General features: G+C 40.8%; 1 protein-coding gene across 1 annotated transcript; it reads right to left on the reverse strand.

The window, feature by feature from the left end:
• Positions 1–432: 432 nt before the first annotated feature.
• Positions 433–12,974, reverse strand: RIOK3 (RIO kinase 3). The gene is made up of 13 exons (XM_072852627.1): positions 12,807–12,974; positions 11,617–11,738; positions 10,613–10,758; positions 10,379–10,483; positions 8,853–8,962; positions 7,990–8,133; positions 6,979–7,106; positions 5,625–5,813; positions 4,978–5,137; positions 3,888–3,968; positions 3,710–3,799; positions 3,352–3,459; positions 433–1,809 (listed from the first exon to the last, which is right to left on the reverse strand). Exons 1-13 carry the CDS (start codon positions 12,858–12,860, stop codon positions 1,708–1,710), a joined length of 1,539 nt encoding a protein of 512 aa, XP_072708728.1. The 5' UTR covers positions 12,861–12,974; the 3' UTR covers positions 433–1,707.
• Between the last annotated feature and the right edge of the window lie 1,316 nt (positions 12,975–14,290).

Genomic DNA, 14,290 nt, shown 5'->3' on the forward strand with positions numbered 1-14,290 from the left:
CCTTTTCTTTTTAAAAGCCGTCTCCTCTGAAGGAGATTTGGTTATATTTGACAACAGAAGCCATCAGTCTTCCTGACAGGGTTAGATAACCGTAGCACCTCCCTCTCAGTACCTAGTCTGTTCTTTCCCTGATACCATTATTTTGGGCAACTGTTTCACTGAGCAATTACGAATAGACTGAAGTATCCAAAAGACAAATTCCTTTATTTCAGAAGTAAATGTCTAATATAGAAAAGGGAAGAGTATCTAAGTACTAGGATGAAACTGGCAAAAAGGCCAAGGTTGTTTACTGTTTATGTAGCACCCACCAAAACAGTCATTTTTCTGTTGTTATAACAAACTAGTGTAGTCCTACCCTAACAATGCTTTAGTGCAGCACCGAGGATCAATGAAGGCCTGTATGATGCAAAGAACCACACAAGAATACCACCACAAGATCTTAAGTTTTTACTTCACCACCAGTTTTCCAACCAAAAAAAAAATTAAAAAAAAAATCACTTTCACAGCACACTGTGAGAATGTCACATGTAGTAACAGTATATTCTGCTTGATAAAAGAGCAGCTTCAGAAGCAGCAGAGTTAAAAAGAAGTTGATCGGAATTTCTTAATTCCGTCACTACATCAGTCCATCTTTAGAGGTGTTGTTTTGGAGAGAAACGTTGCTAGATTTTTAGAACTTGCTAAAATAAAAAGACTGACATTAAGAATAAAAGCATGAGAAAAAGACAAATTTGAGTATTCTTTTTGCATTAGCAAGCAACAAGCTTTGTTTAAAAATAATGATGATCAATATTTAGTTTTCCTAGTTTATTATTATCTTTGGGGTGAGTAAGAATGTTTGATGTTCTACCCAGGATTTCAGTTTAGAGACAGGATTATTACAGACAATTTTTTTTTTTTTTTTTTGCTTGCACTGAGTTCTTAGAACCACTTGCATATTCAGAGTGAAGCTAACTGAACTTACTCTTTGTAACACAACTTGGATACAGCCCTCAGGATTTCCTGGCATGCCACCAAAGAAGTCCTCTGCTGGTTGGATTCAAATATGTTTCTCATGTAATACCCAATTGTATTTACAGAGACAGTTAGAGCCACATTCCATGTACTTCAAATAAAAAGGTCCAGACTTTGGCACATATAGACATTGGTTTGTTAAATTAACATTTTCATCTGATTGCAGCGCATAGTTTGACTTCTCATTTTTCCCTTGGTGGAGAAGGATGAAAGGTTCACTGCATTGTGTCCATACAAAATTTTTACTTAGTTTTTCAATTAGCAATAGGGAAAAAAAAAAAAAAGGGACTATCCTAGCGTGCTTTCCCACTAAATACTTCAGATGATCTAGATGATTTTAAAAAAATTTTATTTTTTTTAAAAACTAAAACATATAAGCTCTGAATCATGCAAAATATGACCACCTCAGCTACATTAGTCTAATGTAACTGGGCAACTGGTGAAGTTGTCAGACCATCTGAAGAGGTAGTGACAGTCCATTCTCACAGTGCCAGCCTGATGCATGGGCTAAGTTAAAAAAAAAAAAAACAAACAAACCACTGAGGCATCACCGTATGCTCGCTGTGTTTTCCATTTTGGTATTCCCAGTCAACCACTCTCTCTTGACATTGGTAGTTGACGTTTACCACTGCACCAACATAGTTAGAAGCAGTAAATTCGTGTTTCATTTTGTTAGCAGCTATACACTCAGTGCTATTCATCATATATAGGTGGGTCTCCATCGCTTGAAAACATTGACAGTTTCTTTCCATGATTCTGCACATGATCTTCATTCATCTTCTCCAAAGCTTCAATCTAGAGAGCCAAAAATAAATCCATGCTGAAATCATAAAACCACACCTGCACCAGAATGTTTCTAAACAGCATTAAAAGGTAGCTTTAGATGACTGATCAGGTATATCCAATATTGCTATGTCAAAGAGTCAGTCACGTGTATGGAGCAACATATTTTGGAAGTACATCTTGAAACATCTGTTCTCAACAGGTTAGTAAAAGGAGTAGCACTCCGTCACAGTTTCATGCTATGTAATGAAATGCATGAGTTGCAGGGAGAACTGGATGATTCTTAAGACTTCAGCTGTATTCCTCGAAGTACAGAAGCATCCCTTTCTCCAACTCTGAACACCTCTACTGTAACTCAGCCAATCCATCAGCATTGGAGAAATTCCAAGTAACACTAAGATTACAAATCCACTGCAACCATTTTTAACAGTGAAAGTTGAAGACAACTTTATACTTCAATGTTTTGTGCAATCAAAGTAACACAGTACAGTAGCTTATTTTGATCTTCAGATTGTTATGGTTGGATTACTTTCTCTTTTGTACTCCAGGGGAGATAATTGTCACTACTAGCGACTAAAATCAAAGTCTGAAGTTTAAGGATGGGCTGCTCAAATTCACCTCTATGTAAACAGCAATGCAAGTCTTTCCCATAACACTTTAAGCACAAAAGATGACATAAAACAACAACAACAAAAAAAACACCCCCAACCCTACACCCCAATGCTCACAACACAGTCAGTGAGGGAATTAGTTTTTGCTTGATTAACTGGTACATAAGGATCGTGGAACAGTGACATTGTATTCCCTTTATCTCTTCCTCACTTTGAGGATCTACCCCTGGAGTTAACCAGTTTCAAGTTCCCACCTACTACATGCTGGACTAGCATAAACCTACACTGTTATTAAGAATCAAGTAGAGTAGAATTGCCATGTTGTCCTTACTTTAGTTAGTAAATACGGAATGTTTGACAACTTATTTTTATAAATGTCTGATATCAGAATGCACGCCTTGAGGAGTTACAGCCAAAATTTGAAAATTAAAAGCCAAAGGTGACCAAAGATTCCTAGTCCATACTTACGTTAGCATGATTTTAGGCTTGAAAATTGAAAATGCTAGCCTAAACTTTTAACTTCAAGTAAGTTAACATCTAAAACATGAAAAACAAGCAGCAGAACAATTATTATTTTTAACTCAGCTTTCCTTTCTCTGTGCAACCTTTAACATATGTAAGGAAAGGCAACAAAGCTAGCTTTTAAACTAAAACAGATCACTAAGTTTTCCTTAACACTGAAAGAAGAAATTATATGCAACATGAAGCCTTTTATACTTGGGAGCAGGGGGATCGGGAAAGGGGGTGGAGAGGTGTGTAATCTGAGTTTCTGAAAACATTTGTACTAGCTTGAAATAATCAAGTTTTGAAAGAGAGATGCAGAATCATTGCTGAAATTATACTCGCACACACTAATCATACAAACTAAACCTGGAGAGTTAAGGTATTACAATAGCTACTATAGCTAACCAAATTAAAATCTTAGACACAGAGAAAGCTATACCTCTGCTTGGAAGTCTACTTCATTGTCAGCTGTAATATTTAAACCTGAGACAGCATTGAAGAGTTCACGCTCATTAAGTGCTTCTGCCACACCTCCTTTCTGGAAGAACTAGTCAATATAAAAAGCACACATTAAACACTTTACTACACAAAACAAAATATTCCTTTTCCTTCCCCAAGTTACAACTACAATATTTAGTCAAAATGTCATTTTTGCTTTTGTTTGCTTTCAGAGAGCACCATCAGTATGGACAATATGCAAGAGTAATCTTATATGTGGTGGTGATCATTTTTTACGGAGTTGTATCGGCTGATTTTTAGTCAGCATAACAGAGGAGTGTCAGATGAAGAGGTCCTACCTGTGAAACATTCCTACAGTCTCTGAATAAAAACTCAAGTCCATGAGGATGTGTTGGCTCCACAGACTGACTGACATCAATAAGCCAGACCTATGGTCACAGAGAGAGCGCAATTCACTTTGTATTAACATTTCACATTAGATGAAACCTCTCCTTCCCACATTAAGAATAAGCTCACCTTCCCATCATGCCAAAGCATGTTGTATTCACTCAGATCTGCATGGACAAGGTTGCACTCCTTATACAACTGTTGCATCATCTGCAAAGAACCAAATTAATGAATGAATGAAGTACGCTATACTCCAAATAAATATCGTTTGCATGACTATAACCAAAAAAAAAAAGCCTCTCCCCAATCATCCACCCAGTTTACATAATTTTTTTTCTAAGTCTTCAATAAAGTTCCATAGAGGGAATAGCAGTTTTGGTAAACTGCCAGTAAACAAAGCTTTTATCACTGAGTTTAGCTTTGGCAAGTCAGAAGAATCAGTCTGGTAAACTCACGTCAACTCTGCCCACCAGTTCAAGTGCATGAGACAGATAAACACGTTCTCTAAATATACCTGTCATTCTCACTCCTAACACACAGGAAAGAAGTCTCACAGTTTTAGATAGTGAATCCTAACTAGTATGCATATTCACTTAAAACATGGTTGTGTTGCTCTACTGGTCTCAAGATTTGAGGCACAGACCATTCATATTATCAAGCTCCTGGGTTGGATGGTTGGATTTTTTAATGTCTATAATGTAATAGTAAGTGGACAGTTAGCAGGTACATGTTTGAACCAATTACAGCAGATAATAGGAAAGTAAAGTATCCACCATGCAATATTCTAATTCATTCTCTGATTTCTAGATTTGCTAAAGAGGAGGGTGGGTAGGGGGCTACCCACTGGAGAGTGCTTAAGTATTGTAAATTAAGCATTCAGTAAGACCAGAAAGACTTCAGAGAACTTTCTAAACCACATACTGCTTCTATGAAAGGAGGGCTACTTGCTCATAATTCTTCTACTGCGAAGTATCTGTTTGTCATCAATTTCCAGCAGGTTTTCCACTCAGATTAAGATTCAATTTATTTTTTTTTAGTGCATAATTTCTTATTTATTCTAAGTCATACATTAAACAGCAGCAAAATAAGCCTTTGGACTCCATATCTTACAAGTGATGCAAGTATCCTGAAAAGTAAATAAATGCTGATTTGTCCTTTAAGTTATTCCCCTAAAAGAAAACACAACCCAGGATTGGAGGAGAAATCAGCATTGTCTTACATCAAGAATCTGATAGTAGGCCTTTTTCATATCTTCACTACTAAGCGTTACATCCTTTAGTTTAGGAGCTGGGATTTGATCCTGGCCAATGAAAGACATAACCAAGACGTGCTTCTTAAGGATAACCACTTGAGGACAAGGAATTCCTGCATTTTGCATTCTGTGGATCAGAAAATAGATACTGATTAAGAAAAACAAAACCATACCCCCAAAACCCTACAGTTCTAGTTCCTGCTTGCTCATTTCCAATGTTAGAGAGCTGTGACAAACTTGATCCAGAATCAAAAAGTCTTTGAAACAGACCAAATTGAAAACTGAATAAATACATATATTTTTCACAGTATTTTATATTGGAAAATTCAGAACTTAAAGTCGTAAGTCAGACTAAAAATGCTCACTGAAAGCTAATCACTTTTACAGCTACAGCCTGTTAACTTCATGGGCTTGTAAATTCTGCTGCCAAATCGTTGAAGATGCTGACAATTCATTAAACTGCAAGAAACTAGAGAGTTATTCAATCTGTGCCAGGTTGTATATTATTTAGACTAAAAATCAAATCTAAACTCCTACCCAGATGTAGTGTATCTTCCTTAAACAGAGAATAGGAAACCAACAGGCATTTGGCAACTACACTTTTTTTTCTTTACCTTGTTAAGTTATGCATTTCTTTCTCAGCCCACATACGAATAATCTTCCGTGGATTCAATTTACTGAAGCGGTCTTTAAATCTGTAGTCATCCTTAATGTATTTGTCACGGTTCTTGAATTCATTAAGAGTTGTTTTAAACACTTTGATGGCACATTCTGGAGGTATAACTTTATCTTCAGTTGCACTTCTCATGGAAAAAGTCAAATACATAACAAAGTTAACTATTTGCACCTTTACAAGAAAATGCATGGTTTTGGTTTTGTTTTATTTTTAAAAAATATTGCAAGATACAGCGATTTTTAATATAAGAGAGGAAAAGATCTGATTTTCTATCAAATTTGGAAGCCAATTCAGGTTAAGTTTATAACAGTTCTATGATTAAGCCTATATATGAATGCTTGGGTTTTGGCATTTTGATTATATGTTGCTTATCAAATAGGTTCCATCTCCCAATCTGTTAATGTTTTACTTAAACGTCATAGCTAATAACAGCCCTGTTAATGGATGTACTTGCTTCAAGAAGTTACAAGTGAAAAAAGTCTTGCATTAGAACAATAATGGTAGCATCACAATGTTTTGTTAAGCACGATAAAGGTATTGCCCATTGAATACTACTAAGCAAAACAGAACACTCCTGAACATCATTCAAGCAAAGGTCAATTAAAGAAAAAAAAAAAAAGGCACATCTTTTCTTTTCTCCCCACCCCCAACTTAACCTCTCTCTCGACATCTCTAAATAGATTATCTGTATTTGGGTTTTATTAGTTCTTCCTTAACTCACTTTAAACTAGTGGTGTTTCAATGCACTACAATCACTACCAACATACTACAATCCTTCCAGTGTGGTAGTCTTTAAAACTGGACTCTTGCATGATTTGCAAAGTGAACAGCATCCCAACACTATTCTCAAGGTAACCCAAAAGTAACAAACAGCACCTTCACTGAACTGCACAGATGGAGCTGATAATACAGCAGTCTGTATGGAAAGACAATCTTCAAGTAGCTGAAGATCATCACGACAGCTCTGTAGTCTGGGGCAGGCCGGTGGAAAGAGTTCCTCAAAATCTCAAGACTTCTTTTTATAAAAGGAGTACATATTTTGCCACAGAAAGCTGTAGTGGATTTGTCCCCATTCATTAAATGGTCTCCAAGAAGGAAAGTGGGGATTTTTTTTACTTTACAGTTGGTATCATTTGGTTTCCAGATTTTATTATTATCTGCATATACATGAATGCAAACTTTAAGTCTTGGGAATGAAAAAAGTGCAGATTGTTCAAATATTTTTGTGGTTTCTGCTTTTTAAGCCATCTCCGGTACTTAAAGCTACTGTCAGTAACAAACAATATACTTACTTTCCTCCATACGCATGAAAAACAACAGATTCTTTTCCTGTGCTGATGCAGCCTGTGATGGTCTCCAGCATGCCAGCATTGACCATCTTGTACAGAAGTAAACGTGTTTTAGGATCCACTGCTTTCTCCTACAGGCAAGAAATGAATACTCAATTCATTAAAATAATTCTTTGCTTTACAGTGAGTTTAGAGTATTTATATACTGCAAGTGTTCAACTAGGGGGAAAGAGTAATGTATTAAGAGCATTCTCTCAATTGATAGAGAGAAAAAAAAACACACACAAAGAGATGAAGCAAAGCCAAACTGCTCCAGCACTGACATATTAAGATTTAATACTTTCAGGTGCCTTATCAGCTGTGTAGCACACAGTATTTCACCAATTCCACATGAAGTACAGACTGTGGCTCAAGACCACTTTCTACAGTGTTTTCCAGAAGTCTTTACAAATCATGAATCAAAACATCCCAAATATTATATTCCTTTTATATTAGTAACAATAACATAAAGCAAAACACCCAAATTTGAAGAAGTCCACAGCAGGAATTACCAGAGGCCCTGCTCTAAACTCACCCATAAAGCATATCAACTGACTTCCTAAATTATTCAGTCAGAGTTTACTTGGTCACCTCTTCTTCCTGAAACCTGCTATGAAGACAGATATTTGTAGCCACATGGTTCAGCTGCAGAGGATTAGTCCTCTGGATGCTTTCTATAAAAAATTTCTAGTCGGTTTATTCATTGTAGCTGGTTAAGAGATGAGTTTAGAAAGACAAAGAGAAAAAAATGGAAGCTGCTTGCTCTTATTTTGATATGGCTCTCACAGTAATGCAGCTCAAATAAAGACAGCCTTTTTCTAGTAGGAGCTGGCCGATACCACCTCCTTCAGCAATGTTAACATAACATTGCTTAACTGTTTTACTAAAAATGGAATGTTTCAAGAAGTTACCAAAACAGTGTCCAGCTGTTACACAAGATAAAAAGTATAGAGAGAGACTTTCTTAAAAACATACAGCAGTGGAGTGCTCCTTCTTTTCATGGAGCCTTGCACTTCGACGTTCCTCAGAGTATGCATGTTGCTTTAGGGCATTGAAGACTTGATTTGACAGCTTTAAGTCCATCCCGATTCCATCCCCAACTTGGAATTCAGGTGCAAACTACAAAGTAGAAATAATAGAAATGTAAGCATTGTTACTAGCAGACACAAAAGCTGGCACAAGCAGAAATTTCTCATTCTGATTTGAAAAAAACTAGGGTAGATTAGGACCTATGTGAAACCCACTTTGTGTAATGTCACTATGTTAAAAAAATATTGCTCTAAACTCAGAACTCGAAGTTCTGCCCAAAACGATATGAGATTACCTAACATCCTGTAAAAATGGCACTTGCAGCATTTCCTTATCTGCAGAAGTTGCACCAGTTACATTAAAGAAAAACAAAAGGTATGTACTATGGATAAACAGACTGAAAAGCTGTAAGTCAAACAATTGGCTGAAAATAAGTTACTTGGCTCATCAGGCAAAATGAATTAAAAAAAAAATTAGGTTACACAATAGCTATGCTTCTCAAAAACAGCCTTGGTGTTTTATTTGCCTGTGTACCAAACTTGCTGTTTTGTTTTTTTTTTTTGCCAGAACAGTTCTGTGCAAATTCTTGAATCATGGTCATTAACAAACTATTATTAAACAAAAAACCCACACAACTCAAACTGCCAGTTTGAATAACTAATCCAAATATTACATTCCTTTCATCCGGTGAAAAAAAAAAATAATCAGCAGCATATACAGTAGCACAGATGGACAAGCATTACTTCTTTGGTTGAATTACAGCATTCCAGTTTTACACACAAAATAAGCTTCCCTAAGTTTTCACTTACATTTTCCATGCGAGCAGTGTTCTTTCTTCCACATACCACTTCATCATGTTTAGTAGTAATGTCTTTTCCTTTTCCTATAAAGCCCTTTCTCGGTGTAGTGGTAGGTTTATCTGCCAGCAGTGAAAAAAATAAATCAAACTTTACATCTAAACAAACGTAACTGATGCTCACAAAGGTTCCACTATGCCCACTAAAGTAACATAATTTTATCTATTAAACAGAATAAAATACTTCAATTGTGTGATCTTAATGCAGCCTTCTCTTATCCTAAACATGACAGCCTCTTTTGCTATGTTATGACTGACTTTTATATCTTCTCTGGGGTGTCAGACACACTTGTGGCACATTAAAGACAGGAACATTCAGTGTCATGTGCAGATGCCCCTAGCCAAATGTAGATGACATACGCATACCCCACAATACTTTCCACGTACAATAGTTATTTTGCCAGATTCAGACACTGAAGCCAACATACTGGGAGACAGAAGCCTGAAGCATTGGGCAGGAGTGTTGATCTGCTTGAGGGTAGGAAGGCACTACAGAGGGATCTGGGCCCATCAGTCCTGCCTGTTGAGGCCAATTGTATGAGGTTCAACAAGGGTAAGTGCCAAGTCCTGCACTTGGGTCACAACTACCCCATGCAACGCTACAGACACGAGGAAGAGTAGCTGGAAAGCTGCCCAGCAAAAAAGGACTGGGGGTGTTGGTCGACAGCCAGCTGAATATGAGCCAGCAGTGTGCCCAGGTGGCCAAGAAAGCCAATAGCATCCTGGCTTGTACCAGAAACAGTGTGGCCAGCAGGACTAGGGAGGTGATCGTCCCTCTGTACTCAGCACTGGTGAGGCCGCACCTCGAATACTGTGTTCAGTTTTGGGCCCCTCACTACAAGAAAGACATGGAGGTGCTGGGGCATGTCCAGAGAAGGGCAAAGCAGCTGGTGAAGGGTCTGGAGCACAAGTCTTATGAGGAGCGGCTGAGGGAACTGTTTAGCCTGGAGAAAAGGAGGCTGAGGGGAGACCTTACTGCTCTCTAAAACTACCTGACAGGAAGTTGTAGAGAGGTGGGTGCTGTTACTCGGGAGAAGAGACCAAGTGATAGGACAAGAGGAAATGGCCTCAAGTTGCGCCACGGGAGATTTAAAGTGGATATTAGGAAAAACTTCGTCACGGAAAGGGTTGTCAAGTGTTGGAACAGGCTGCCCAGGGAAGTGGTTGAGTCACCATTCCTGGCAGTATTTAAAAGATGTGTAGATGTGGTGCTTAGGGACATGGTGTAGTGGTGGGCTTGGCAGTGCTAGGTTAACAGTTGGACTCGATGATCTTAAAGGTCCTTTCCAACTTAAACGATTCTATCATTCTATGATTCTAAGTTACCTGCCCAACTTCCTGCATAACACCTCCCAATTAGGTGACCTGATTTTACATACAACTGGTATGCCTCCTTACGTTCAAAAAACCTAATTTAACTATGTCATATTCTTAGGTCTATTAACTGAAGAAATTGTATTGTTTAAAACTGCCACGTACCTGCTCTATAAGGATCATGTCGGGTATCCTGCCAATCAACCTCATCTTCTGAGCTGTCACTGTCATAGGGATGCACCTTCCGATAATTTTCAAAGGATATGGAGACTTGAGAAAAAAAATAAAAAAAGCATGTCCATGATTATCAGGGATTTGCTACTTCCTCACAGCTCTGTGAACTTAAGCAGAGTGCCAAGAATATCTTCAAAGCAAAAGTATTTCTTCTGATGCAGGTACCTTTGCTATCGCCATTGATCTTCTTTTCTTCACGCCGAAGCTGTGCATCATATTCCCTGTCAAATTCCATCTGCAGCATCTGAGCTAGCATTAGGTCACTAGAAGTGTCAATATTTTCTCCTGTAATAAACGGTCCTTCAGCAACACTATGTAAAATGGAAACAGAAATTTAAAAAATTAAACACAGTAACCTAAACAGAAACACTGCTTTATACCATTTCATCACTCTATACAAAAGACTTCATGCAGAGCTGCATAGAAACTAATGGATCCCAACTGCCTGCCCCCCCTTCAAGCCAACACTGTCTATTAATAGAGCATGAGTTCATTTCTCTTTGCCACTCCTTTACAATGCAAATATTACTTAAACTTTTACTTGTTTACCATTCTGTAAGAAGCATTAGGCTCTATTTTTAAGATGCCCTTCAAGAAAGAGAAAGGAGGCATGCAGGTGTATGTGTACACATATATTTATATATTTTTATAAATAAAAAAATAAAATTTTTTAAAAAACCCAAACAAATAGTGTTGCTTCTTTGCTCCACTTCACAGAAAAGACCGTAGGCAAAATTTGTATGAGTTTAGAACTAGTAAGCTCTTGGCCTATGCTTAGAGCTTCCAAGTATTAGGAGGATACAGGTGATACATTTGACAGTTCTCAAAATAACATTGTACAGTGTTAACAAGAGTCTCTAAAAGGGAAGGAAAAAAAAACATTTCTGACAACATTTCTCAAAATGTAGCTTACAGACTGGCTTAAAGCACCAAAACAATGTGAAGAAAACATCAAGAAAGAAGGAAGGGTGACAGAGAAGAGAATCTAAGGAAGAGTTTTAACTGGGGAAGGCATCTTCACTGAAAAAGACCTGAAGAAGCAGAGTTAGGAGATAACAGGCAAAGCATTTACTATATCGCTACGCATTAAGCACATTGTAAGAAAATGCACAAGAGATAGAAGATGGCTTCACAACTGTGGAGATCACTAATCCAGGATTTAAACTTACGCAACCACTTCAGGAAAAGCAGCATTTTCTTCTTCCAGCTGCAGCTCTTTCGCCAGCTGTTCACTCATGACATCAGCAAGGGAACACGATATTGATGTTGTGTTAGGGGCTCCCCACGGACACTGTAAATAAACATTTTATTCAAGTCAGCAAGAAATGCAGTGACAACACAATAATCAGGATAATTAGCTATCGCTGGCTCTAAAATAAGCTCATATAATCTTATAAGAGCTTGTCTTCTACACTCAGGGAAGTATGATGAACTAAAGTACAGAAAATACCTCAGGGAGTAGTTTCATAAACTCAATAGGGAGAACTGTGATTGAAAGGATGTTGATAGTCACTTACTAATGGGGGGGGAAGAGTCAGTTTGTCGGTGTCACTATCCTCTGAAGACAGAGGCAAAGCCTTCCCAGAAAGTTTGCTTACAAGTGTGTACACACAGTCTACATAAAACTTATCTTGGAGTAACACGATATTAACGGCCTATGCACAGCTTCCTCCCCCATTTCTAGAGCCCTGAAAGGACAGTCACCACAAACATCCTCTCAAAAACACAGAAGCACGCACACAACTTTGCCTGGGGAGGCGGGGTTAGGAAATGATGCATCCAGCCAAGTTGTGACTCACTGCCTACCGCCTTGATAACCAAACTCACTTAGATCTAATTCCCTGCTCACCAACAGAGCCTGGAGAGAAGCAACTCATTTATCAGGCTCTAACAGCAGCGTTCTCCACCAGGAAGATATTTGCTAGCAGCACTGAACCACGCCATACCCTGTCCAGCGCGGCTCGTCACTCACTCAGGCAGCGGAGCCAAGCGCTCAGTTTGCCAAATAACCGCGACCCTTGTTTTGTTGACACCACTTCACAGCGTCCTCTCGACGGCCTCAGCCCGCTCAGAGGACGGCGGGCGGGAGAAGCGCGGCCGCGTACCGGAGTTCCCTACGTGCCTGCCCCCCTGCCGTGAGGGTGACCGTGCCCCGCCGTGCCGTTGTCTCCCTCCACCCCCGAGGAGTCAGGCCAGCGGCGGCCGCACTTCTACGGCCCCGGAGGGTCGACGTGCCGCGGGCGGCCGCGGGGTGCCGGACACAGCCCCGCGGGCCGCCGCCGCGGCCTTGCAGTGCCCAGCCGCCGCCGTTAAGGCCCGTCGGGCCTGCGCCCGCGCCCCCCGCCCAGCCCGCGCTCACCTTGCTCTGCCAGGCGGGGCCCGGCCCGGCGTCGGCGACTCCCACCGGGTCCATCTGCGCATGCAAGGGCGGGCGGCACGGCGACAGCAGCGACGGGGGCTCCGCTCAGGGCAGCGACGCTCCAAATGCGAAGCCTTCCGGGTTCTCCGCCGTTCTCTCTTACCGTCACCTGCCGTCAGGCTCCCCATTGGCCGGCGGCTCGGGGCCTCACCCGCCTTTCCGGTGATGTCACAGGGGCAGCGGGGCGGCCGTGGCGTCAGCGGCGGACGCCGGAGCCCCTCGGGCTGCCTGCGAGTTGAGGCGGCGGGCCGGCTGCCCGCACCCCGGGAGCTAGTGGGTGGCGCTGGGTGCGAGGGCGATGGCAGGCTGCCCGCGGAGCCGGTGCTGACGGAAAAACAAATCGGATGAAATTAGATCGGTGACGTTTGCTTTTATCTAAGGAAGTAACCAAGGGAAGGGGAAAACCAAAAAACCCATAAGCGAACAAATTAATTTGATCCTGATCCCATAACTCACTGTAAATACAAGATTAAATACTCCGCATGTGATCTGACACCCATTACACCTCAGTTTTATATCTAATGTTTATCTGGAAAAGAGTGTTGTGATTAAAACGCCCTGTTTCCAGGATGGGGGCAAGTGGATGGTGTTTTGCCACAGTACAGTCATGTCTGACATCTGCTCGAGCAAGTTTCCCAACAGGATGGAAGCGATGCCTAGAAACCTCCTCAGACCTGGCTCAGCACCAGCTACCAGAGGTACCCGCAAACGTAGACTACTGTGCCGTCACGGCCGCTGTCGATAACCAGAAAACCAGCCCAGCAAAGCTGGCTGGCTCCAAGAGCAGGAGGGGTGTAAGGGGTCGTACAGCCCCTGCGGCATCACCCAGAGTGCTCAAAGTTCCCTATTACACACCTAGCAAAGCCGACGCTGCCAGGGCAGGCCCAGCAAAAGCCACTCTCATCGACCGTTAGGCATGCAAGAATCGGCTTGGTCAGCCAAAGTTCATCTAATTTGTCCTTAAAAGCCTGCAATGACGTAAGACATTGTGCTCTCCCAAGACAATCTGTTGAGCGTTCACTCCTGCAGAAGGTCCCCAACTAAGGGGCGGACGGTTTGGAAGAGGGTAGGGACCCAGGTCGCAACGCCTGACTCAGCTACGCGCAGCCTGCAGGCTGACACAGGCGTGTGCCACGGAGACGGCTTAGTCTGGTGATGCCGTACCAGTGTGGTTCTTATCCTCTCTGCCCTTAGCCCTGGCAGAAAGAGATTATTTCTTTCCCTTTGCAGCCGCCTTTTGGGGTGTGAAGATTGCTGCCATGCCCTCTTCAATCTTCTTTGGCTAAATTTATCAGTTTTATAAATGAGCAGAATGTCAAAGCAATGTCCTGCTGCCCCAAGAAAATCATTACTCTGGCACAGCTGCACAAGCACTGATTAAGAAAATGGGTTTGGTAGTTTTTGATTCAAAAAGACATTAACAT

Source organism: Ciconia boyciana, chromosome 2 (genome assembly GCF_034638445.1).
Source record: "Ciconia boyciana chromosome 2, ASM3463844v1, whole genome shotgun sequence".
Lineage (NCBI taxonomy): Eukaryota > Metazoa > Chordata > Aves > Ciconiiformes > Ciconiidae > Ciconia > Ciconia boyciana.